The sequence below is a fragment of the Nelusetta ayraudi genome, unplaced genomic scaffold, assembly GCF_046127955.1.
Source record: "Nelusetta ayraudi isolate G7.1 ecotype Tasmania unplaced genomic scaffold, CSIRO-AGI_Nayr_v1 ptg000011l, whole genome shotgun sequence".
NCBI lineage: Eukaryota > Metazoa > Chordata > Actinopteri > Tetraodontiformes > Monacanthidae > Nelusetta > Nelusetta ayraudi.
The window spans coordinates 11573249-11599728 of NW_027466061.1; the positions used below are offsets into that span (position 1 = coordinate 11573249).

Consider the following 26480-nt stretch of genomic DNA (forward strand, 5'->3'; position numbering starts at 1 on the left):
GCCAATCTGTTTTCGGTCAACCTGACCTAACATTGGAGTTAGAGAGGCTGCATATACTAAAGGTCTGCTGAAATATCTGTACATGTCCAGTTGTCACAACCCACATGATTCAACAATCATTTTTCCACCACAGAAACCAGGGAACCAAACGTTTATTACGGGGTCATTGGGTCAAAATGAAACACATGGATATCATCTTTTAGCTTAGGTTAGGAATCTCACTGCATAACGACTCAGAATAATGGTGTAGGTGCGGCGAATCAGTGAAGGTACAGTGATGTGGAGTCAAGTCTTTCAAGTAAAAAAGGTGTGAGCTGTGAGGAAAGAAACAGTAAAATTTCATTGCTTTGTTCATTGCTTTGTTGCAGACCTGGACTATCACTGGGGACTCAGTCCTTCAATTATACTATGCTTTCAAGAGCATAGAATTGTATAGGGTATCTTTTCAGGGACAAGGAAATAAATAAAATAAAAAAACATACTGTAGACAGCCCGAAACTCACTGTAACGACTGTCCAATCATAGTTTAGCATGAGACAGAGTGATAGAAAGCAAAATCTCAACAACCGGAAATTGACAGAAAAAAATCAACATGGAGACATTTCATTTCAGGTCTCTACTTATTGCCACTCTTGTGTGAGCCATGATCTCACAATTGCCAACCCCAAGGAAAGATCTCCGGCAACGTCACTGCCTTGCCTCGACCACCACGCCATGACGCGCGGTGCGCCTCGAGGTGTGGCGCGCGGATGAACGCGGGGGGTGCATGTGTGGGTGGAGTGGGGTAGAGAGTTAGGAGGCGGGGGACTTCCTCGTTTTAATCTGCGGACACAAAGTGCGCTCCTACTTTTCCTCCTCGGTTCTCCAGCAGCAGCGGCGGCGGCAGCGGCGGCGGTAGCAGCGGAGGCGCAATGAGCCCGGAGTGCAGCGGCTACTTCAGCGCTGACGGGGCGCAGGTGGACGGATTCTTCTGCCCCCGGCCGGGAAGCGCCGCCACGGCCATTTACTGCTGCGGGTTCAATGACGTTAAGTACTGCTGCGATGACCCCAACAGCTTCTACCCGTACGAGTACAGCTACATGTGGTGGCTGAGGTAAGAGCAGCGCGGTTTCCTCTCCTCCACCGCACCTGATTTGGTCCGCGGGAGTTTTTTTTTTTTTTTTTTTGTTTTTAAGTCTTGACGTCGTGGTTGTGTGTGGGTTTGCTTTTGGGTGGATCTGTGAATACTTACAACAGGTTTTTAAGTCATTTGTTATATTGTAATATTAGTCTGTAGTTTTTTTTTTTTTTTTTCAACCGCTCCACACCTTTCCTGCTCCTTCCATTACATACATTTCTATTTCATCTTTGCATTCTCTTCAATATTTTCCTTTCCCTTTTTTATTCCATACACTAATATTTCATTTATTTCTCTTTTTCTTTCCTTCCCCCCTTTCTTTATTTCTCACACCTTTCCCTTTATTTCCTCGCCTTCTTGCATGATTTCTTCGATCCTTCATTTATTTCCTTTCCTTTCCAATCTTTTTCCATTATTTCCTTCCTTTCCCTCTTTATTCCTTCCCTGTATACTTATTTTCCCTTTCCTCCCTTCCCCTTCCCCTTTCCTTTTCTTTCTTTTCCTTCTCTCCCTTCTTCTCCTCCAGCTTTGGTGCTCTGGTTGGTTTGTCCATTGCAGCTGTGGTCCTGCTCGCCTTCCTCATCACAGTGTGTGTCCTTTGTTACCTCTTTGTCTCCACCAAACCCCGCCACCCTGATAATGGCCTGCCCCTCAGAGTTCCAGGTGAGGCCGTGCTCCTGTGACATGAGGGAATTCTTCAGCATGCTGCCGCAGTAACGCCATTTCTCCATAGAACTCTGTTTTTAAAACATGCTGTTTCATTTTCACTGTCAGGCGGAGAAGCCAGCGAAGGACCCAGCCACGCCAGAGAGACCTCCTCCAGAGGTCCGCAGGGATTTAGAAAACACTTCATGAGCAGGAAGCTGGACTGTGATAACCAGCCGCCCAACCCTGACATCCTGTTCCAGAGGTGCTTCACAGGGAATGTCACTAGCGTGAAGGTGGAGAGCCCCCCATAGACCAGCAGACGGTCCAGTGGAGGAACAAGACAAACTGGGAGGCAGCCATGGCATTTAGCAGAGCTAAACACCATGTCTGCCTGAGGTGCAGCTATGAAGATGAAGCACATAAATGGTAGACAAAGCCAAGGCCTCTGCCATGACTGAATACTTTCTCCTCACGAGTAGCTTTAACAACGTTCAGGCCACTCCAAATGAACTCATTGAAAGAGAAATGTGCTTTGTTTTGCTCTCAAAAATATTCGGTAGGCCTGAGTGATGAGGGAAGCTTGAGCGTTTTGGTTCACACATGGGATATTCATTGGCATTTGAAGAAAAGAATTGGGAAGAAGGTCTGTGAGACTGCACAGGGCGCTTCTCAGTTCAGATTAATGGATAATCAAAGTCACATTTTTACTCAGGGATTTTTGGGAAGCTTTTCCAAAGCAGAACACAACTGTAGGCTGTATTTTTAATCCAACATACACAGGAAAAAAAAACACTCACTTGCGAGACTCTTTCATGCAACTGTAGAAGATGTTGACTTTAAGTTAAGGTTTGATTAATTTCAACACCTGAGACCGAAATCTGTGCTTAGTCAAAAGGCAAAAGTTCATTCCCCCGAATCACAGCCGGTCACATGTTGAGTCCCATCAACAGAAGAATGTTCACCGGTCAGAGGATAGTGGGTGTTTTCTCCAACAATCAGCATCAACCAGTGAGGCTGAGAAATGCTCATTTTGTAGTACATTTATCACATGGTTTGCATTTTTTTTTTAGACATTTGAAAGTCTGTGTGAAGAAGGTGTAGCGTCTTTGACTTGTCATGAAATTTGAATGACTTAATGGTCCTAAATTCTTGCTGTTTTCACGTCTTTGTTAGTCTTAGTCTTTTTTGCTAAGCCTTCAATGACACAGTCTTGCACCATTTAATATCCCCAAATTCTTTAGATCTCTGGAAAACAGTATAGTGAGCACTCTGTTTACAGCCTCCAACAAAAAAAAAAACCTGGATGTTTATGCTTTGTGAGATCTTGCACGTTTGAAAGGAAGGAAAACACTGGCAACAACTGGATGGGGACCATTACCTGGTGGAGGCATCAGTTCCCTTTGTGACATTATAAAGTGTTTTTCCCCCTAAAGCTTTAGCTGATAAGGCCTAAAAAATGGGGCAAGCAAAACAAGAATCAGATTGAATGACACAGACACAGAACATGGTTAGAAAAAACCAAGTGAGATTTGCAAAATTTCAAACCTTTAGTCAGAAGCAATTTAAAATGATGGAATTTCCTCTGTGGTTTTTGCCTTATGTAACCATTAAATGGCTTCACGTTTGAAGTGCTTTTGGATGGAGCTCTCCATCAGCTCTGCTTAACGTGCACTGATCGACCCAGGAGCTTAAACACATCTCTGCCCTGTAGCACTAGTTATCCGCCAGGATTGTTTTGCCACTAGTTTTAAGTGTTTAGGAGATTAGGCTGCTGCCCTCACTGAATTATGATGGAACAACATGCCACTTGATAGTTCAACATCAGTGTCTCTCTTGGCTTGGCTGCTCTCAAAAACATTCCTCTGTGTGTCAGCACCTTGATTAAAAAAAGCGTGTGGGGGGGGGGGGGGGGGGGGCGCTTTTTCTGTAGTTTAGCTATATAAACCTCACCAGCCTGCCACAGAAAACAACCAGCCTGTACTCACGATGGATCTTCTTCAAGATTAATATTATGTATAATTATTTTTAGTTTATCTAATTACATTTAATATGTTCAAATCACTGTGCATTTTCCCTTTTAAACTGACCAACAGAAACCAGGCTGTGCTTTACCACCATGCCTGTGATGCCTTACTGATTTTCTAAACATGAGTGTCTTTGCTGCTGCTTAGTTTTTCAAATATTTATTTTAATGGCTTTTGGAAGTTTTGTCTCAGCAATCAGCATGAAATTAAAAAACACATTAAACCAATTCATTGTTACTGGAGTTGTTTTTTTTCAATAATAAAAAAAAAAAAAATCAAAATAGTGCAAAAGAATTTTGTAACTTCTTTACTGCCTGGCTAACTAGTCACAAAACACTGCTTTAATGACACCTCAATTTTTTATATATATATTTCTGATTCATTCAAAGAAAGAACTCAAACACACTTTCCTTAAAAGTGCAAGAGGTTATATTGCACTTGCATCAAGCAATCTACAAGGTAATTTCAGTGTGGAATGACATCCGCACCATCGCCATTGTACAGTTCTTCAAAAAGCACCCATTAAAAAAAATCTTAATTCAATGACACCACCTGATTATTTTGCAGTGGTGTAACCACTCCAATGAGCCTCTGTCTGCTTAGATGTCATGTCTTAGTCAACAGCAAAATCAAGGGCATATCTCAGCAAAATGCCAAAGCCTCACATTTGTATCATATTCATAGCAAAAACATCAATAATTAAATGTTGAAAACGGCAGGTTCTGCTCCTGCCCTTGCTCCTCTTCCTCCCAAAGCCACAGCTGAAGGGCTGGCTTATTTTGTAGGTGTGTGACTGTTGAGCATTTTCTCAAAGTAAATGATTTGTGAGGGTGATGGTGGTGACACAGTGACCACAAAATCACTTTGGCTGCTGCAACGAGAGGTGTAAAGTCTCCCATACAGTGCAAGGACTCCACTTTGCTGACCTTTTGTGGCGGTGGTGGATGGGTGGGGGGTGTTGTTCGAGCTGAAAAAAAGAAGAAGAAATGCTCTTTGTCAGACCAAACATATCCTATAGAGGGAAGCACAAGCTGTGTTCATTTAGCTGACTGTGAAATCCTGTCAAACTCAAACGAGAATGTTGCAAGCGGAATTTTAGGGTTGAACACAGAATATCAACACATTTGATGTCCCTTTGAAATTCCACAATTGATGTTAAAGCTGTGGATTCAGCAACTCTCTATGTAAAGCTTACATAGAGAGATATTTCTGCATTGATGATGAACAGCAGACCGTTCATCAATTTACACCCAATGAATCCTGCTGATGAACCAAAAAATGTGCGGGGTGCATTTAATTTTTCTTAAAACAAAAAACAAAACACACACACACACACACACACACACACACACACACACACACACACACACACACACACACACACACACTCAATTTTTATGCATCGTAACCTATTTCAATTCTTTCAGCCCTATGAATGATCGTGTACGAATAATAACCGAGAGATGAAGGCTACAGCTCCGGAAAAAGACACAGGGACAACAGCGCCTCTGCGTGGCATCAACGCTCAAGTGCTACGCACATCCTGTGCTTTCCAGTGTCCGTAGTGGGATAAACAATCAGGATGTTGAGAAAAGACATGACAAATGTCAAGCAACAGAATTAAAGTGGAGCCAAGAGTCTAATTGCTGCTCAGGAAAGTGAACAAAAGAAAAGAATCTTGTGCATAAGTGGAATGCAACCTAATAAAGTTACTCATTAACACCTGTTTCTCAAGCACACAGAGCAGCAAGGGTACAATTATGGCATTCAACCTTTGCCCAGTTAGTCTCTGTGTTCTCCTCAGCGACGAGACAAAGGCAAAAGCAGCAGGTAAAAGGATTCAAGTCTTCCAAGTTTCTCACCTTTTTTCCCCACAGGTAGGTCACTTTAAGGTTTCTCTGGGATTTGATTGTGTTCTATTTGCATGGGGCCGTGTGTGTACTTGCAAAATATTTTTAAGTCATATGACTGGTAAAATATCATGTTCCTAGTGCCAATTTGACACCTGACATCTGTTTCCTCAGGTTCAATATTTGTTTTAAGTAGTCAATACTGCAGCAAAATGCGTGTGATCTAGGGATTGCCATCTGTGTTTGTGGTTTGTTCAATGTGGAAATGAAACCTAATTTTAAATATGTAACATCAATCAATGACAGAGTTCCTAGTCATTATAAAATCTTGAGAATACTAAGTGAGCAGCGAATAAGCTGTCCAGCTGGTGTTTTGTTTACAAAAAACTACAACATGTAGCCTGTTTTTCGTCATGTCCTGATTTAGCTTTGATCACTTACATTTGTAAAGTAGACCATCCATCCATTTTCAATACCTGCTGTTTAATCCTCAGTGTGTTGAAGGCCACATGCAGTCAAATTGAATCAAGGCAACAGAAAAAGCACGAAAGGTCGCAGAAGCAGTGATTTCATTTTCCAGTCATCTCAAAATATAAATTCCACTTTTCCGATGAGATTTATTGCTGCAGCAACTTTCTCAAAGAACATTCTCTACATCGCTCTTAAATAACAATAAACTTTACGTGGTAAAACTTCAGGGCTCATTTTCAGAATGAACTTGAAACAATTTGTCCTTTTCAGGTGATCGCTTTGGACAAAGAGATGGGCTGGCAGAGCTGCAGCCCCTTTGTGTTATTTGTGTGGGCTGGCTTTTTTATCGCAGCCTACCCCACCTGTGAAGGCGCTCCGAGATGTGGAGTTGATTGCCTCCTGAACATCACAAACAGCAGCGCCAGTCAGTCAGGTAGCATCAGGCTTTTTAACAGTGACCTCTTTTAACTGCGGGTGTGTTTGTGGCACTTTGAGCCTTATGAACGCTGACGGGAAACATTTTAATTGCACTGTTGTCAGAGACCTCAGAGTCATCACAGTCATAGTCACATGTCCATGTGTCTGCTGTTCTCCCCCAAAGCATCATCTGACCCAGGAGGTGAGCAGAAGCCAGTGGAGTGGTCCTATCTGGCTGCAGGACTGGGAACAGCCCTGGCACTCTCGCTCCTCATCGTGATGCTGGTCAAGTTCCGCCTCTTCCACCGCTTCCTGGTCAGCTACAGACACTCGCTGCTCCAGGAGAGCGACGGCATCAGCCAGTACGGCCCGGAGGACATGGCCCACCAGGGCAGGGTGATGGGCCGAGTGGCGGTGGTCAGTGGGAGCGGAGATGTGGAGGACGATGACGACGGCTTCATCGAGGACAACTACATACAGACCAGCGAGAAGCACAGGGCGGAGAAAGAGGGAAGGGAGGGCGGCGAGGAGGAGGAGGAAGAGGAAGACAGTGACGACGAACTTGAGTTCACCATAGGATGATTAGATGAAGAGAGGGCTCACCCAAAACACTGTGATCACATGTGCACACACTCAAAGGATTTTTAATCTGACATTTTATATGTCTATAGGCTGTAATGGTTTTGATTAGACGTCTTACGAGGTCACCTTAAACGATTAATATAAAACAACAGAATCGCAAAAAAAACAAAAACAAACCAGAGTAACAAAACTATAACAGCAATAGTAGAAAGCAGTCGCTGTTTTGTTTTGCCACTTTTTTCTACACAAATCTTACCAGGATTATTTTCTAAAGCCCTGGGATGATGCTGAGGTACAGCCTGAGTACTACTGATTTTAGGTGCAGAGCCAAGACATTTTTTTTTAGCATGAGTCAGACAATATTCACTTCTGATACTGTTTGTTGCATATATTTCTGAATAAACAATACAGATGCATAAAACGTTTAACGTATTTAATGTTTTAAGGGGGAGACTTGGATATGTTTAGTGAGTGAAGAAAATAAAATCTTTATGGAGATATTTCCTCTCCTCTGACATTTAAAAACATTTTTTAAATGTCAAGTTTCAAATTAATTTATTCTGAATATAAACAGGGTTATTCTTTTTGTTCAAATGTCCCACATTCAACTCATTTTTTTTCCAGATCTTTGTTCTTCATGATTCAGCCTCACAGAATTAATTGAGCTGTTTTGTATCTTCCACATGACGGAAGGATATAAAAGCAATGCGGCCACATGGTGGGAGATAGTAACTCGTTGTTCACTAACCTGACAGGTGTTAATGATTCAGCTGATTTCCAGAACTAGGTGGACACACTCTTTGAAAAGTGGAGCGAAAGGAAGTAAAGTCAGGGCATTCTGCATCTGTGGTCAGTTCACTGGGAGGCTAGAAATAATAATATTGTTAATAAAACCACTGGTGAAGTGGGTTTCTTGTGTAATGTGGAGCTATGGTGCATCTTCTAAAAGGGCCTTTGAATAATGGACATGTGCAAGTTTTCCTTCAAAAACTTTCCTTTTTATGTATTTTAACATCCACTCACAAAGTCCCACCTCCGATCACCAAGTCCATTTATATCAGGCTGGTCCTGCTGGTGGCCTGACTCATCTCAGAGACACTGTACACTCTGGCAGCATGGCTCCCGAGCCTCCTTGCCCTGCTCAGTCTCAGCATCGTTCTCCTCCTCCTTCTTTGTTCTCTTCGTCTCTTGAGGAACACCAGTGCACAGTAGCCCACGACAGCCAGAGCCATGCCTGCCCCTGCTGCCATCAGCAACAGACCGGACACCAACATCTCCCCGCTGTCACGGCTTCGCTCGCCAATTCTGGCCAGACACAAAAGCACCGTCCCACAAAGCACCACGGCCAGCCCCACGGCTAGAATCAGTGCCGGGTCAGCCCTGCCCCCGCTCCTCAGCTGCTCAATGCGGCGCCGACTGCGCACGCAGTTCATGTCCTGGATGGCTGAACTGAGAAGTTGCTTGAGAAGAACAGCCAAGGCCAGTAGGCAGAGTGTGGTGCCCACCCCGAGGCGCCACTCTCCAGACAGGCTGGTGGTGGTGGAGAGGATGCCTACACCGCCCAGGCCCAGGCCCAGGATGAGGGCCACAGAGGCGCAGTAGCACAGCAGGGAGTGACGTGGCTGACTGAACCACCACAGCTCCACTTGGTCGTCCAGGACGCGATGCCCGAGCAGGGTGGGCTCCAGGTAGACGACGCCGGGGCGATGCATGGCGTAACGGGGCTGGTAGATGGTTTGCAGCTCAGGCATGGCGGTGATCACAGCGCGGCTCGTCCAAAATTTGACAAACAATTAAGAATTAACAGAATTTTTTATATCGTAACTGACTGCAGAAGCAAAAATTTCTTTGAAGAAATGCTCACTAGACAACATTGTTGTTCTCCATGAGTTTGCAAAAGCAAACCATCGCAATTAACTGCAATCAAAAAATGACATTTAATATATCAAACTATCTCACGTAATCGCCTTCATTCTCTGGTGGAGCAGATGCTTCTGCAGAACTGGTCCAGCTTTGATGGAAAATTTCCCATGCCCAGATGTTCACCAGCATTATCCAGACTCAGGTACCCAGACTTCAAATTGGTAAAAAAAAAAAAATTAAAAAAAAGTGAGGATCCAAAGATGGCTGGAAGCAGAGACACCACGACAGTGACGTCCCGACAGGCTGCAGTCCATCCACAAGTTCACCACGGTATGAACGTGAGTGTTCAGTGCCCTCTTCAGAGCTTCGACCCCTGTGCCTGGCAGAACTCCTCCTCCTCTCATATCAAACAGGAACACCATCTGGTCTTCTTGTATGGGCAAAGGCCAAAGGCGTTGGATCATGCTTTGGAAAGAGATTGGTGACATTGTCCGGCATGCTGTCACACAGACAATGGGACGGGGGGGTGAACACAGTGACTGGACTGCATGAGGCGGCTGGTGATGAGTGTGCGTAGTGTGGGGCTGCTGTTGTGGAGGGTTGAGTGATGTCAGTGGGAGAAAAAAATAATGGTTTTTCTGTGATCCTGGAGATAGCGTCACCCCAGACAGTTGCATGGTGCTTGAAAGCCACCGTCAATGCTGCCTTTTTTCTCAGCGAGGCATTGACTAGGCTGAAAGAATAAAGAATGATAGTTTATATATCCTACAATTTTTTTTCCATAAAAAAAATGTTACAACGTGTTTATTCCTGTATGAATAAGACCGTGAAGTCAACAATAATGATTTTTTTAAAAATCATTTTTCTTATGTTTTCCTGAAACTTACTTAGAATGTAATATGCTGCCAGGTTTAGCGAGTCCTGTTTTTATGTATTCTAATTAACAGGGTGGTTGGTAAACCAGCAGCACGAGCAAATGAAGACTGAGACCTTCGGGTCAGTGTTGCGTAATCAACAGCAGAACGTCATGAGGAAGAAAAAAAGGCCCACCCCTTTGTGCATTCATAGGTATAATATCCTTGAGAAGTGCCTCCTCTAGTGGAGAAAGTGTACAATACAGTGTGAAGAAGAAATGGTTAGCAGTCTGTGCAAACTAGGCTCCAACATTATGTGCCGAGTGCGCCTTTTTCTCGGCACGTCGTGTTATCCTTGGATGTGAAAAGATACAGGTATCGTTGTGTAATATTTACTACATCAAGGATTTTACATATCGCAGTAAATACACCCGTGTTAGTGTCTTGGGGAGTTACATGACTTCAGCAGACAGCCTGTAGCTAGCTGTCATTGTCGCAGCCAGCCGCATTGTCGCAGCCAGCGAGCTACACACACTTCTACCAGGATTGAGTTTTTCAGGGGTGAAAAGACAAGTCAGACTATTAACATAGTATAACATCGTTTTAACTGTGGTTCCCTTAGTATAGTATATATCGTGAAAAATAAAAGTGTTCTTTAGCTGGCTCGTTGGTCTAGGGGTATGATTCTCGCTTTGGGTGCGAGAGGTCCCGGGTTCAAATCCCGGACGAGCCCACGTTTTTCCAGTCCATCTGAAAGAACTAGTATTTGAAGAGTCAGTGTTACTGAGTTTAGCACAAATGAAGGTGGTATTTACCACATTTTACTCTCAGCAAGGCAATGATAAAAAAATATATATATTAATAATAAAAGAAGAAAAGTAAAATACTGCGGTAAAGCCAGCCAACAGTTCGGCAAAAGCGTTCGAGCTAGGAGACACTCGCTTATTGTTGGCTACGTGTACACCAGGTATTACGGTAATCACTGAGCACAATGGGGAAACTGAATAGAATCGTTTTTCTCTGTACTTAGTTTCAGATTCATATTTTAAGAAAAGTCTTTGTTATCAGTTAATTCTTCCATGTCTGCCTTGTACACTACACTTGCCACTACACTAGAAAGCCCTCCCACCCAATTTCAGTAAATTTTGATTTAGTGTTTCAAAATAAAGTTCATCCAAAATGTTCTATTTTATTGTACTCTACTGGATTTCAGATGAATAGTTCTGAAAAATTCCGAGTTTTCACTCTATGATTCCACCGCAGGCTGGTAGTACATCATCTCAGGATGCTCCACAATAATTTTCAGACATTTCTGATGTAGCATTTCAAAATAAAGTTCATCCAAAAATTGCCATTTTATTGTTGTGCTGTACTGGATTTCAGATGAATAGTTCTGAAAAATTCCGAGTTTTCACTCTTTGATTCCACCGCAGGCTGGTAGTACATCATCTCAGGATGCTCCACAATAATTTTCAGACATCTCTGATGTAGCAAAAATCGTTATTTTGTACGTACTGTACACCGATGACCTGTTTGCTAAGAAACACCCTCGACTTGTCATCTATTGCACACTTTGTCAAGTTTTATTTGTGACAGCTATGGTCTGCTCATTTTGACATTTGGGTTGTATTTTTGCAGTAATACAATCCAATACACAGACACGGCGTTTTTAACGTTGTTTACATCCAACGCTTTGCACATTAGTTCTGTTTCGAAATAAATAAATGAAAAAAAAAAAAGACAGAACGCCAGGAGGGAACGTACAAACCCTTTCGTGATTTAGAGTAAGTTTCTTTACCGAATTACGCTGTTTTCGTAAAGTTTCTATTGCGGTATGCAATAGAAACTTTTTTGCATTATGGTTTTTGTCCACTATATGGCAGCAAATCTCACACTGCATCCTCAAACAGCACATAATCAAATAGACTTGTGTATGTTTGTTTGTTTGTTTTTATTTTTTTTTGGGGGGGGACTTGTTTTTGTACCAGTGATTAGTTTAAGTTACAATTGGCAAAAATCTAAATTCAGCTTTGCTATGATGTTTTGAAACTTCAAATATTTTTAGTCTTTGATTTATTTATTTATTTTTATGTTGTGAGTGTTTTAAGCAAGTTCTACTCTACTGCAGTGTAGAATGTGAACAGTATGCACAAAAAAAAATCATAAATAAGCCAGTATTATTTTGAATTGTATTTATTCAAAGAAAAAACACTCATAAAAGAACCCTTTGGCCCTGGTTAGCTTCTTCCTCTATCCTCCCATCACTATCATCACCCTCTTAGTCTGTCATTTAAAGTAAGCAGCCACCCGCTTCGCCGGCACCTTTCGCTGCTCAAGCACCACTTAATTTAGAGCAGGACATTTTAAATCTCCTGCCTCTGTGGCTCCTGAGTCGCTGACAAATGCCCGGTTGCAAATGTCTCTCATTGACTGCTGACTGCGATGTTTTACAAGCTGGCTGAGAAGGGCTGCTGCAGTAATGTGGCCCTCAGGTTTATCCTCAGATGTTGCGCGAAGTGTATTTAATTTAGATTGGTCCTTGTGAGAGTGTCCTGGCAGGCGGAGAGGGGCACATCTCTCTGTGGCTCTTTCCCCTCAACCTCTGGGGATTGAAGCTATCATCCACAGAGCCACAGCATATTCCAGCATCAATGTGTCAGGGCAAAAGCGATTAAAACCTGCTTTACTTTTCCTAAGTGCCACCAGAATAAGCACAAGATTTAGTGAAATCCCCAAGGATGGTTGAAAATCTCTGAGATTTTCCCCCTGAATTTTTTTTTAATGGGCAGCTTTCAAGTGTCACAAACTCTTTTGAGGCTTGAATGCAGTTTTTTGGCTTTTGGCTTATTTACCCTGAGCTACACAATTTGTAGTTTGCGTGCATCTGAACTTTCTCCATAATCTGACAGAAAACTTGTGCGCACTGCGAAGGAAGAGAAGAGTTTATTCACACTGCCAATACTATAAAACACTAAACAAATGTACAAAAGCTATATGCAGTTTGCACCAGACAGAGAATGCAAATAGGTTAATCACTACAAGATATATTTTTCAAGTTGGACTATGTTATGTTTATTTTTGGTGTAAGATTTTTTGATAGAATTTGAAATCTGCATTCATAAAATGTACTAATTAGCAAATAATTTTTACTATTTGCAGTTTGTCCTCTTTGCCTTCTTAATAAGAATGATGTTATGGTCAATTAATACATGTGACCTGCAATAAACCTGCAATAAAACTCGAAATAAACAATTTTTTATGAGCCCTTTAAAGAAGTACCAGTTGTGAAATTCACCCTAACAAAAACAAACCAAAAGAAATCTTGTCGTCAATGTCATTTTTTTCCAGCTTTACTGGAATTGATGAACTCTCCTCTTGTCACAAGTTGGAGCCCCCCTCGTCCCCTCACCTCCTCCTGCAGCCCCATCGGCCCAGTCTGCCTCCGTGTGTCCTCTCTCATTTCCTTTTCACCCGCGGGTCTTTCTGTACCTGTCACTTCTTTCTCCAGTGTGACTCTTTAATCCACCTGAGTGCATGGAGGACAGTTTTGACATAAGAAGAAAAGATAGACTCCTAAGGAGAGAACCAGTATCTTCAGAGCCCATGGGGATAACTGGATTACGACAGCCATTTCTGTGCTGTTGGCACTTTTTCTTATTAACCCCCTCCCCCTCCCCATCCTGTTTTTCTCTCCTCTCCTCATCTCTCCAGAGTTGAAATGCTGCCCTTTCTTAGAAGTTGCACCAAACACCAAACAATAAACACCAAAAGCATGCGCTCTCTGAACTAAAAAAAAAAGAGAGAGAGAGAGAGAGAGAGAGAGAGAGAAGAAGCTGAAATAATCAGAAACAAACCTCAACAAACAGTTTGTGTGGCTCGTCTTTCTCTAGACCGTCTCCTTTAGGAAGCCGCCTCTTATTCTCCTGGCTCCTCGGTGGAAGTAATCACCGTCTCTGTGTGGCAGTGCTTCCCTCCCGTGCACCAGGCCTGAATCTACAGCAATGGCAGATAACGGCGTAGCCATGAGGAGACAGATCAACTGTCTGACCCCCGCTGCCCATCACTTTATCCCCTCGGCTCGTCTGCTGCGAGGAAACCCAGAGAAAAACACTCTTATCTCCTCCACCGCTCAGGCCGCGTGCGCCGCCGGATCCTTTGTGTCCACTTACGTTGCCTTGGGAGTGGCCTGCGGTGCCTTTGATTGTGGGAGGTAAATGAAATAAAGGCCCCCTCCCTCAGCTGTGCCCTGATATCCAGGTTTATCGCCAGCACCCAAACCTAAAGCTCCAACTGTAAACACCACAGGTCTGTGTGCGGAAGGACACATCATGCTTCTGTCATGCCAATAATCCTTTTTGCAAAAAGCCATTTTGGTGCCTCAGAGGCAGCTGGCAAGCTTCCAAGCAGACACCCAGAAAGACCACGGTTCATTTTATTTCTGCAAAGATAAAATTCAGTCCAACATCTCCACGCAGTAATTCTCTGGTGGAGCACATTAGCACCCTCAAATTCTCTGGCTATCAGTATACTGGATGCAATTCTGTGTGAACTATGCAGTTTATGTCAAAGTTTTAGCTTCTACAGTTTTTCCTTAAAGGTTGATTTAATCTAAAGTTAAATGTTAAGTTGCTGACAATGTTTGTTTTTTTTGACACTGCTGTGAATCTCAGTTAAATTAGGATAATTTATTTTTAATTTTTACATGACATAGATGTTTTTTCTCTTGTTTAATAGAACATGCATAGAAAAATATTAAAACAAATACTGACAATGTAAACTATTTTGGAGTGGTGAGTCATCTAAAGTTCTACACTTTAAATAAAATGAATAATGACTTAAATGGGTACATTTAATTACATTTATAAATTAACACTTAAAATAATCAAAGAAGTGAGTAATTGATTTAAAATCCTCAGTCTTCATCAATAAACACAATCAAACACTTTATTCTAATAGAAATAACACCCAAAAACTGATTCAAACATCCAATGACGAATGAAGAAACACTATAAACATAAACACATAAAACCAACCAAGAGAAACAAAAAAGAAAATAAGTAACATTGTCGTTAAAAAAAATTCAGGACCAGGTTTTAATAATGTTACAACTTTGTCCACGGCTTTTTGCTGCTCTGGCTTCTTGATTGCATTGATTTCCAGCAGACGTGCGGCGGACAAACTGTTGGAGAGGCAGGAGGAGGGAGTCTCTCTGAAGTGTTATACAGTCACTTTTTGTCACGAGATTAGTGTTTTTCCCCCATTCCTATTGGCCTGACCCGCCGTGACAGTGGTGTGGTGATGAGTGGTGACATGCTCAGCATCATCCATAACAAGCTTCCAACTTGGTCCCATGTGATTGTCACTGATGCGTCTCCATTTCACCGTTCCACTTTGTGCAACAGCCCAATTTGGATTAACAGTCTGCAGCACTTTTCAAATCAAAGACATTTCATAATTAGACCTTTTTGGGAGGGATCTTTTTGACTGTTTTCCATTTTGACACACAACTGGAAAATGTACGTGTTGGAGAGGACAATTTAAACCCAGGACCAGGTCGTTTTTGTCATGAATTTGTCACTTTCTGACATGGCAAAACCTTTAGATCACATCAAAAGACCCATGAACGCCTTCATGGTGTGGTCCAGAGGCCAGAGAAGGAAGATGGCCCACGAGAACCCCAAGATGCACAACTCTGAGATCAGCAAGAGACTCGGCGCGGAGTGGAAGTTGCTCTCCGACTCGGAGAAGCGTCCGTACATCGACGAGGCCAAGAGGCTGCGCGCCCAGCACATGAAGGAGCACCCGGACTACAAGTACCGACCGCGGCGCAAGCCCAAGGGTCTCCTGAAGAGGGACCGCTTCGTTTTCCCGCTGCCGTCCTTGCTCGGGGAGGCGGCCGAGCATTTGAAGGGATTCCCCGTGGATTCCTTCCTCATACCCGGGGATAAAGCACGGGCTCTGCTCGCTCCTGCTCCCTCTGCCTCTTCCTCTTCGTCTTCCTCCTCCTCCTTCTCGCTGCTGGAGCCGGTGGCGCAGTTCAGCACCGGAGCTGTCCAGCGGATGGCCGAGATGCCGCACGCCTTGGCCGCCGGCGCGCTCCCCTTCAGCGCGCACCCGTTTGGGTACCAGTCCGCAGGGATCGGCGCTCTGTCTTGTGCCGGGCAGCACACGCACACGCACCCGTCACCAAGCAGCCCGGGATACGTGGTGCCGTGCAACTGTAGCGCCTGGTCGGTGCAGCCACAAGTAGCTTACATTCTCTTCCCCGGAGGGATAAGCAAGATCGGCGTGGACTCGTACACGTCGTCCGCTTCCAGCGTGTGACAGCGGCGAGTTTTGTGCACAGGGACTCCGCTGGTCTGCAAGTCTTGTTTGTTTGTTTGTTTGTTTTATATAGTGAGGAACGCTGTGCCAGTGTTTCTATAACGCACTGTCCTTAACAGCCACTTTTCTTTGCTTAAAACAAAACAAAACAAAACAAAACACACAACAACAGTAATAATTTTGTTTGTGAGCATCCAGAAGACTGACTGTGTTTTGCACCTTGTTTGTTTGACTCCAATAATAATAATTTCGCCATTTTCATTCTTACTGTTGCACCTGCTGTATGTTCCCCAGTGTTTTTGAGTTTGAATTAAATATTGTAAATAACATTTGTTTTAAAGAAGAAAGGTGTTTTAGAATAATTCTCAACCTTTCAGGAAGAAGGATTGAGAACAACAACAAAAAAAACAGCTGGATGTTTGCTCAATGCTTGAACATAAAACCATCTCAGGACTTTATGATTTTACCCTGACATCACAGCTGGTTTAACAAAACTGAAATGAAATGGGCCAAACAGAAAAACTGGGATTAACATTAGAACAGCCTGCCAAATGGAATTTGCTGATGACAGAAGACAATGTTAACAAGGCAAAGCTGAAGTTGGATGGATCATCTCATAAATTGCTCCCTTGGACAAATAAAGTTTTTATTTATTGAATTGAATTGAATTGAATTCAGCCTGGCAGTGTGTGCAACTTGTTTTTTTTGACAACATTGCAACAGGTAAAGCACTATATATTGTTGTTTAAAATATGCTTTAAAATAGACAAAATCTGGAAAAAAGCATAAATATTAAAAAAGTGAATTATCGTTCAATGTTGTGTATGTTTTGGAGTGTGAACAAAACTGAACAAACTTTCTTTTTTCATTCCAATATTCCCAGTCCTTTACCTTCCAAGTGATATGATGACAAACATTTGAGTCTCATCTACATGTTTGCTTTTCTGCACCACTGCTCACTTTATGATGAGGGTTTAGCTCATATCAGTGACTGAATTGACCTACTGTGGGGCCGACTGGAAACTCTACATTCAGTATTATGAGTTTACATTTGATAAGTGGGTGTCCATGTGTGCCAGGTGCCCTTATCGCCGTTGTGTCCACACCTCAGGACACCATGGCGACCCAGCGCCTGCCGCCATGTGGCCCACAGGTTGAAATCCAACCACCTGACTTAACACTGTCATTACAAAGCACCGTTTTGTCCAGTTCCCACACCATAAACTCTAGCTCTTTAAACTGAGATTTTTACACGCACACACACACAAATTATTACTTCCAGACACATTTCCCAGCTCCTATATAGAGGAGGAGACAAATGGCTCCCTCCATTCTGCAGAATGCCGGATTGCTACTCGGTGTGATTGGTGCAGCGTCACTCATCACAGCAACAGCCTTGAATAAGTGGAGTCTGCGGGACAGACAGGACGATTTGCTGGAAGACGTTTACGTCCACAGTGGCCTGTGGGAGGACTGTTGGACCACCTCCTCTGGATTGACACAGTGTCACCACAACTACGGCATCCTGGGAGACGCAGGTAGGAGAAGGCGTTCTCATGCTTTTGTGTTAACTTTTTAAGAATATCATATGAGTTTTCCTTCGTGGCTCTTGTAGACCTTTGCTTCCACAAGAATTGTATTAGTAGGAAATAGGAAAAACAATAAAATAGGGGTATGAGTAGGATCTTCAGTCACCTGTTAATGACAGATGTTGGGATTTTGCTGAATTTTCAACAAAATCAACACAAAATTATCTCATCTAGTGATATTAAAATTTAAAGTTATGAAATGAACTCTTTAAGTCCCAACATTAGGACTATAAAATGTCTAGTCATGTAAAAAGTCAAGATATTTGTAGGACATATATGTGCTCTTGAAAAGATTATTTTAGTGATTTGAGCCAAATAGTTCTTGACTGCACAGATTGAATGTAAATTCTGCTCTCACTGTTTGTTGTAACAGTCCTGCTCCAGCCTTCTCCCTTCAGTATTTATCTTCCTAGCATCAGTGATCTATGGTTACCGTAATGAACCAGTTGAGACTTAGTCAACAGAATTATCAGACACAAAACACACAGAAAGCAAAGGGCAGCTTCCTCTGACAAGACCCACAATAATATTGCTTCTAATTAAGGAGGAAAATGCAATAAAGTAACTTTTATTCCCGATCTAAGCTGATGATAGTCCAGCCTTTATGTTCCTAATTGTGTGTTTCCTGTCCAGGTACATTACAGGCAGTGCAGGGCCTGATGACTGTCGGTATGGTGCTGAGTGTCCTTGCAGAATTTGCATCAATCTTCTCGCTCACCAGCCTCACTGTGAGCACTGTGGAGGATTCTACCAAGGCCAAGATGAGCCTTGGCGCTGGCATCATGTTCATCATTGCTGGTAGGGACTTGGATAATGATGATACATTACACTAAAAGAAATCTGACCACAGGTCAGAGGAGACACAAACACAGCAAAAACGTCTTTGACGCGGATCCATAAACTCACTGTTGTTGCAGTTCAACTCTTGACTACTGAGCTTGTTGTTACTGCAGTGTTTTAATGTGTCACGTCTTTTCTTAGGTGTTTTGAGTATTGCAGGAGCTTCCATCTATGCCAGTCAGATTGTGGCTGGTTCCAGGGTTTTCACCAGCAGTAGCTATAATAAAATACACAGAGGACACATGCTGGATGGGATGGGGATCGATGGAGGGACATCTACGTGAGAAATAAGTGAAATTATTTTGCATGTTGTGTGTTTGGAAGTGTTCACAGTGCTCCCAGGCTGAACCCACATCGACTTGTTTGTCTTTGCAGATACAGTTTTGGCCCTGCACTGTTCGTTGCTTGGATCGGCGGCACTGTCCTGATTGCTGGAGGTGCCCTGAGCTCTCTGGCTTTCAGAGAGATGGTGACGGATGGAAATGCCAGGTATGATATTTCTAAGCTTTTACTGTAGCAAATGATACATTCTCCAAACGGAAGGATAGATATTCTGTTTTCAGGAGATTGTAGAGATTTGTGGAAAGTTAAGTTTATTGTGGAAGCTGCTCCACTGAGTCCAAATGGAAACTCAAAGGCCCTGAAATAGATGTCCCTTTTTTCAGCTCTCCAGAAATTGCATACAAATCTCAGTGCGCCAGCAGAGCTGACCCAGGTGGCTGTCATCCAGAGGGTGACCACAGAGACCAGAACACATTGTAAAAGCCCAAACACTGACAACTTGTATATGCTGAGTCTTGTGCATGATTTGTGGTTCTTTCTTTTTTGTTATGCACACGTCCTGTGTTTAAAATATCTTATAGCAGTCAGGAAGACAAAGAGATGGTCAGGTCTTCTTTTCGAGGATCTTTACATAAATTGAAATCATCTAATTTTGTAATTTTGGCTCTGATTTGACATGTTAAAATTGTAATTGAAATGAATTCTAAGAAATATTTGTGTTCTTTAATGTCAACAGCCCGGTTCATTTCAGCTCCAGCAGTGATTTCTAGGGAACTATTATTGCAAAATTGTTAACAACTTGCAATAATAATTTGCGTTTCGACATTCAAATTGAAAGTTTCTGTCTTTATTTCAAATATGATGTCCATTGAGATGAAAAAGAAGTAACCAGCTGTTCAAGTCAAGTTTTAATTGATATTTAAAAGATAAAAGCTTTTTGCTAAATAAAATGAAGTAGGACTATTATATAGATTTGTACCAATTGTAAAACGCTGGTTATTAGTGCGATATGAACAGCACACGCGTTTTGCCACGTTCTTGCCGAATGCCCAGAGAATTCGAGAGCAATACTCTTTATCGACACTTGATGGCAGTAAATCTCTGGTTTAAACTCGTCTCTCAGGTGAGACGCTGACGGTGTACGCTAACATGATGTAGAGATAGTTCAATAAATTCTCATCACACAAGCAAGAAAAGCGACTCGACACGAAAAAAAAACTCCTTCAAAGACGGTTTATTGTTGCATATTTAAAGTCGCCTCACTTGCTCGGAGACAGGCATCTGAAATGACTCCTGTTTCTCTTCAGAGCAGAAGTTGCCGCAAGCACACGGACATCACACCTCACATCCCAGTGCTGGTTTACTGCGAGGTCTTCACTAATGTGTGCTTCAGCACAAACATCTGCATCTGGAGAGACACGAGGATTCACTCCTAGTACAAATCTCACAAGTCACCTCACTGAGCATTAGAAAAGGAGACAAAAGGTGAACAAAAACCCCAGCAAGTAAACAACAACGACAACATACCTGGTTTACGCCAGTATAATAGACCCACTTTGATTTATCTGCAGTAATGGTCATTGTTTATGATGTGCTGTCCGTTTGGGTTTCATGAGTGAGTGCTTTTACACTCAATCAAGTTAAAAACCAGGCAAAAAGCTTTCAGAGACAAAATAGCTATGATATAAAGCAGAAAGAAATAACAAAAATCTATAGATGGACTTGCGTTGTCATTACTAAAAGGGCTGATGCAATAAAAAAAAAAAAAAAAAAAAAAACATACTTCTCTGATTACTCTGTTCTCTATAATGATTTGAAAACTGTTCCAAACATAATCTGCAAAATATGGAAAATGAGCAGAATTTAATTTCTTTGAAAAAAAGTTGAATATTTTTTGACACTACAAAAACGGATTGCAAGACAACACAAACATGGACCAAGATGGTTTATACCAAAACCTTTCAGACAAATATCTTTTGATGTGTAAAGAAAAAAAAAAACATAAAAGGAAAAAACACCTGCATGTACACATACAGCTGGATGGATTTCAAATGACATGAACAGGCTCTCCGAACACACTTAAAAACAAAACAAAACAAAAAAGGATTGTGACTTTTCAGTTTATATCCGATCCAATTTCTCACTCAGGAACTCCTCCACGCTGTCTGTGTTCCACTTGAGGATGCTGAGTTCTTCAGCAATGTTCCCGCCGTCGTCCAAAAGCTTTAGTACAGGATCTGAGCCTCTGACGTACTGCAGTGATGGAAGGAGGGAGGGAGGGAGGGAAGTGGAGTGTTGTTAGGGGGACAGGGCCTTCCACATCAGTGAATTCAATCACCAGCTAAAGCTTGAATGTGTTGAATGAGATTAGGGCTTCGTCAATCTCACCTTGATCTGAAGACCTCTGAACATCTTCGGCTTGTCACTCCTGACAAAAGCTGAGGAACGCAGACAAACACAGAGGCTACAGGTCAGTCAATTAGCTTTTCTATTTTGGGGACACGGCTCTGTGGTAAGTGACACAATTAGTGGCAGCAGCTGAACCTCACAGGAATGAAGTGTTGACGCCGACGGAGACACTTGAAAGGACCGGGCGGCTACAGCTGGAGTAAATAAATGCAAGCCATATGGCTCCAGACATCTCACCCCACACTGAGTTGAGCTGCAGCATCTCCACCGACGTACAACGACACCCTAGTCACCAGACGTTGCACAGTCTTTGCACACACTAAAAGTGGAAATCGCTTTAAACCCTGGTAGAAAATCCTTAAAACCCACCCACTGCCATAAGTGAACTTCATAGATATGTATGATGAAGTGTATACATCCTGAGCCACAGCTCAGTTTCAGGAAAGGAAATAATATGTCCCAAATTCTAGCCACTTTCTGCATTTACCACCCTGTGAGCAGACGCACGTGATCATACAGCTCTTCAGACGCTTTTGAACCTTGGACAGGTATCAGAAAGGTATTCATGCACTTTGTGACATCACAAAGGGATTGGTTCCAGAAAGGGCAGTGAAGCGAAGGCAAGTGCACACCAAACCAAGAGATGGCGATAAAACCTCTAATCCCAGACATCATATTGACCAGTGAGTGGCTTGAAGAAGGGGAGCAAAGCATCACCAGAATATTTTCAACATTACACTGGAACGTTAAGGCGAGAAAATGCAAAGAAACGCCACCATAGCGAGTCAACTCACCTTGGACTTGGGGGAACCTCCCCAGTTTTCATCCACACACCTCGAGGATGGCCCCGGGATAGAGCTGCGTGCGGAGAAAGAGACATTTATCAAAGTCAGTGCACAGAGAGGGCAGAGGCCCGGCTGGCGGCGGCGGAACAGTCGGCCTGCAGGAGTAATTACATCCAGGCCCACTGATTCATAAACATGTCGGGGCGACTCCGTGGTGGCCATTACACTGTGAGACGGCGCATATGGAGCAGGGCTGATAGCTGGTGATTTATGTGGGCCTCTCTTGTAATCAAACCTGCGGCACCAATACGCAATAGGTTAGAGGAACCTGCTGAGCCGCGGCAGTATTACAACACCGTGTTCCAGAGAGAGGAGAGTGTTTTGGCCTTGTGGGCAGGCGCCGAGCGGAAATTAAATCATACGTGCAAAATGGACATCGTATCCTCCTGCTTCTCTGCTCGCTGGAATTGCAATCCTTCACTTTTCAGCACACAGAGAAGAAACAAGTCATGACTTTGCTGAGAGCAGGAAACCACTCAAGGCTTCTGGAACTGAACTCAAAGGGAAAAGTTTACATTTTCATCCATCCATTGGCCATCACACCTGCAGTCACACCAGCACAAGTTCAGCAGTCTTATTTGGTTAAAATTGCAAAGAGAATAGAATTGGCCAAGTGGGATTTTTAACATCACACGCAAGTTTCACTGGGCTCCAATGTTTGATTAACGATGCAACTGAAATACTAGGTAGGTACATCTGGGAAATAAGTTGCAGAGCTCTGTGTTAAAGTGACCATCGAAATGTTGGAATGCTCAGTGGCGCAGACTGACTGAGCACTGTCGAACAGGAAAATGACTTACTGGACATCTTCTATTCCAGCGCACGGCCTGGAGACGCTTAATTTCTTCTTCTCCGAGTGGCATTTTCACTCATAGTTTCTCTGGAGTTCTCATCAAGAGATGTAATGAGGTGTGAACTCTTTTTCAAGGTGCTGTTGCTAGGATACAACGGTAGCACCCAGAGTCTTGGGAGGGGGTGGGGGGGCTTTGCTTAATCAAGAAATATTGCTTTGTCTTTAGACCATCATTTGACTTTGTGTTTATCCGTCTGAGGCCAGCAGGGACGCCTCTTCTAATTCACAGAGTGCTGAGCGCATCGCCTCCCCCCTCCCTGCAGACGGACACGGGGACGAGGGAGGCTGTAAAACTCGACACTGGGCCCCGTGGGGTGCGTGAAGCTGAGGTTAAAGAGCCTCAACCCTCAAACATCAGAGGGTTGGATAGAGACAGTTCGGGACAGAGTTTGTGTGTGGCGGCGTGGATGTGGCGCGGCACAGCTGCCGCCGGTGCCGACAGGAGCTGCGACAGGCAGCTTTAAAGGCGGCGGCACTTGGGAACTCTTTGAGCGATGGAAGCTGTGATTCTGTCAAACACCAGTGACACATTCTGACAAAGGAGACTTACGAGCACCACTTAGAGCCTGACAAGTTCAGTGACTGGCTCGCTCGTGACCTCACAGTCACTGAACAACTGCTGGGGCATCTGATTAGTGGAATCTAAAAAATGAGTTTTGTCTGCCTCATCTCTGATGATGGAATTCAATCAGGCTCCCTTGATGAGACCCATGTGACACAGGCCCTCACTGAGCCAGAATCTAGAGCAGGGTTGGGCAAACCTTTTGACAATTGGTTCTATAATTTGACAGAGGGGCCGGAGCAGGAGCAGATGGATGGAGTGTTCTGGTGACCCACCTCATAGGGGAGAAAAATATATCATAGGATAAGTAGAAAATGTGTTTTAATGTCAATTGAAATTGGACAAAAGTGTTCCAAAAAAATATTAGTCTTTGAAGCCCCACAGAATGTAGCTCTTTAGTGAAATTACTCTTAAAACACTGGAAAAATGGATGAAATACAGCTATTTTATGACTTACTAACTAATGATATAGTATAATTATATATAATTCGGCAGGCCGGATTAAAAAGCTTAACAGGCCACATATGGCACCCCAGGCCATAGTTTTTGCCCACCCCTGATCTACACAAACAATAACTTCCTCTTTGCCAGTTCCATGCGCTCCGTCACTCCCTTTACCTTGCGCACTCCCATCTGGGCCTCCTGCTGGCAGCAGTGCCGGCAGTCTGGCTGCAGCGTGGCAAGGCTGAACTCCCCGAGCAGGTCACAGGAGCTGCACAGCAGGTTGCTGGAGAAGCCCAGCTCCCTGCACGATTCCGACGACAGCTCGGCGCCAAACGCCGACAGCTGGAGAGGAAGGAAGGACAAACACAACTCAGTGGAGGCAAAAGTTTTTAGTTTGGATTGAGATGGTTTTCAATGCAAAAGTGGGCAGATAAGAGAACAACTCGTTACTTGTGGGACTGCCCGGTAATCAATTGGTTTTAAAAGTGAAAACAATTCCTACCAGATATCTTGAATATTTTTATATATTCGACAAAAAGAATAACGGTGGAATGCTTTCCAGTATGAATGTCTATTCTTTGACCAGACGTACTGATTTGTGATCCGTTATACAAAATTAGCCATCGTTATAGTTCAGTTTCTTCATAATACTGAGTGATGGCTACACAAATAAAAAAAATAAAAAAAATGCCTAGTCAGACAGGAAGTAAGTTATTAACAGGATGTTTAATTTATAGGTGTGCTCTTCCTCTTTGCATCTGAAGATTAAACATCTAAATGATGTAACCCCCAGGCTAGTGCAAATAAGAAATGGAGGTCAGCAACAAAATGTGTTAACATTAACATGTTTTAGTTTTCATAGTTTAGATATTTTTAGATGGATATTTCTCACTGGGGTGCATTACTGCAGCACACCTACTCGGTTGAGAGCAGGCGTTCCAGGTTAGACACATATACAGGCATAAAGTATAAGAGGCAGACTTTAGTATTGTTTATATTTCTTACTTCTTACTCAGCTACTGTTCTTCCATTAAAAGGAAAAGGTGGAGACCCGCTTTTTCGCGTTCTCAACTACAACAACTTTGATACTCAATACGCAGTTTTTTTTTTTTATTGGAGGCCTGGCTCCTTTTCCTGCATTTTGTAGCTAATACAGTTTTAGGTGGGGTGTGGGGTGTGTTTAACTTGATTTGTATTACAATACCTTAAAATACCACGTCATTAGTAAAACGAGCCACAAGAGGGTTTGACATATTTTACTTGAGTTCGTCCAGCTTATTTCATAGTTATGGTTATTTTGCAAGTACTTTCTGGCCCAGGCTTTCAGCTGTTGTTTGTTCTGATCTCCAAAATTGCAAAGGAATTTTTCATTAAAAAAGATGAATCATATATATCCAAGACAACCTTACTTCCAGGACTAATATAAGATTACATATTATTTATGATCGATTGAACAGTGTGTTGCTTTTTGTTGTTTTACAAAGTGAGCCGTTTTCTGAACACATGAGGAAAGACTACATACAACTAACATTATCTCCGTTCACCTTTGGGACTCGGCAAACTACAATGTCCTCAAGAAAAGTCGATATATATTTGTAAACTTAAAAAAACAAAACAAAACAAAACAGAAAGTTTGATAAACGTAACAATGGGATGTAACGACCCCCTCTATGTCAATACAGTTGCGTTACCCAACCGACAGAGAGAGTACTAAGGCAAACTCGAGGATGTCCGTACTCAGAGCTAAAGCTTTCATTAAAATCGGGGAAAAACGGAAGTATCAGTTGGTCGTCATTCACTTTCAAAACACGCTGCAACACAGTAAACTATTTACAGACAGTATAAATCAGTTATTTACAACATAAAGAATGGACTCCTGACCGCGGCAATAAAATCTATTGTGGATGAGCCACGTCATTTTAAGTCGGGAGGCAAACCCGAATTAGCTTCAACATACTAACACAGCGGAGTGAACGAACGCGACTCTGTACAAACAATCTTAATTTCTAAATCTGCAAACTTACCGTCTGTAAAAGCGACAGAAGCCACAGGAGATATACCTCCCCCGACATTTTGAAGTTAGCTTTGTGGAGCCGCGTCCACAGCTTCCTTCTTCTCTGCGGTATGAAAACTACCCCTGGGGGCTTCTCACGGACAAAGGGCTGCCCCTTTGTGTGCCTGACAATAATTCCGCAAACTCGATAATCCCGTTCAGCATGACAGCTCAGTTTGAAATTTTTAAACTCCGTTCATTATTAATTTTTACCAATTTGATTCTGTATTTCATTAAAAAAATTAGCATGCCAAAGGATTTTTATTTTATTTTAATGTCGGCAAATTTAAAGATCACATGGCAATCATTCTCGCTCTCCTTAACGCTTGCGAAAACGTCACACAAAAAAAAGCAATGCGCCACCTGCTGGGGAGCTCTGGTACGCTGATGAAAATTGTCCAATCCGGTTTGAACAGACCGTGATTGTGGAGCCGTAGTCGACGAATAGAAAGC

The 26480-nt window shown here is 42.9% G+C and overlaps 6 protein-coding genes and 1 non-coding gene across 8 annotated transcripts; 5 read left to right on the forward strand and 2 right to left on the reverse strand.

The window, feature by feature from the left end:
• Nucleotides 1-690: 690 nt before the first annotated feature.
• On the forward strand, nt 691-3661 carry LOC142884208 (protein shisa-like-2A). Of its 2 annotated transcripts, XM_076019726.1 has the most exons (3): nt 691-1093; nt 1644-1780; nt 1892-3661. In XM_076019726.1, exons 1-3 carry the CDS (start codon nt 912-914, stop codon nt 2074-2076), a joined length of 504 nt encoding a protein of 167 aa, XP_075875841.1. In that variant the 5' UTR covers nt 691-911; the 3' UTR covers nt 2077-3661. The 2 variants fall into 2 exon arrangements, 1 of the variants encoding a protein (XP_075875841.1); XR_012926139.1 differs by lacking the exon at nt 1644-1780 and having other exon boundaries at nt 957-1093; nt 1892-2027.
• Nucleotides 3662-5534: 1873 nt separating this feature from the next.
• On the forward strand, nt 5535-7607 carry LOC142884941 (uncharacterized). Its single transcript, XM_076020947.1, has 3 exons — nt 5535-5666; nt 6381-6543; nt 6712-7607. The coding sequence occupies exons 1-3, from the start codon at nt 5550-5552 to the stop codon at nt 7107-7109; spliced, it is 678 nt and encodes a 225-aa protein (XP_075877062.1). The 5' UTR covers nt 5535-5549; the 3' UTR covers nt 7110-7607.
• Nucleotides 7608-7829: 222 nt separating this feature from the next.
• On the reverse strand, nt 7830-9360 carry tmem125b (transmembrane protein 125b). The gene has a single exon (XM_076020946.1). It carries the CDS (start codon nt 8858-8860, stop codon nt 8162-8164), a length of 699 nt encoding a protein of 232 aa, XP_075877061.1. The 5' UTR covers nt 8861-9360; the 3' UTR covers nt 7830-8161.
• Nucleotides 9361-10487: 1127 nt separating this feature from the next.
• On the forward strand, nt 10488-10559 carry trnap-ugg (transfer RNA proline (anticodon UGG)). Its single transcript has one exon. It is a non-coding gene; the product is annotated as a tRNA-Pro (tRNA).
• A 4459-nt stretch (nt 10560-15018) lies between these two features.
• Nucleotides 15019-16206, forward strand: LOC142884209 (transcription factor Sox-14). Its single transcript, XM_076019727.1, has one exon. The coding sequence runs from the start codon at nt 15392-15394 to the stop codon at nt 16148-16150; it is 759 nt and encodes a 252-aa protein (XP_075875842.1). The 5' UTR covers nt 15019-15391; the 3' UTR covers nt 16151-16206.
• A 1262-nt stretch (nt 16207-17468) lies between these two features.
• Nucleotides 17469-20297, forward strand: cldn18 (claudin 18). Its single transcript, XM_076019800.1, has 6 exons — nt 17469-17688; nt 18373-18537; nt 18721-18859; nt 18955-19068; nt 19915-19984; nt 20169-20297. The coding sequence occupies exons 1-6, from the start codon at nt 17469-17471 to the stop codon at nt 20295-20297; spliced, it is 837 nt and encodes a 278-aa protein (XP_075875915.1).
• Nucleotides 20080-26158, reverse strand: selenof (selenoprotein F). The gene is made up of 5 exons (XM_076020948.1): nt 25999-26158; nt 24149-24316; nt 22065-22128; nt 21250-21299; nt 20080-21114 (listed from the first exon to the last, which is right to left on the reverse strand). Exons 1-5 carry the CDS (start codon nt 26044-26046, stop codon nt 20983-20985), a joined length of 462 nt encoding a protein of 153 aa, XP_075877063.1. The 5' UTR covers nt 26047-26158; the 3' UTR covers nt 20080-20982.
• Between the last annotated feature and the right edge of the window lie 322 nt (nt 26159-26480).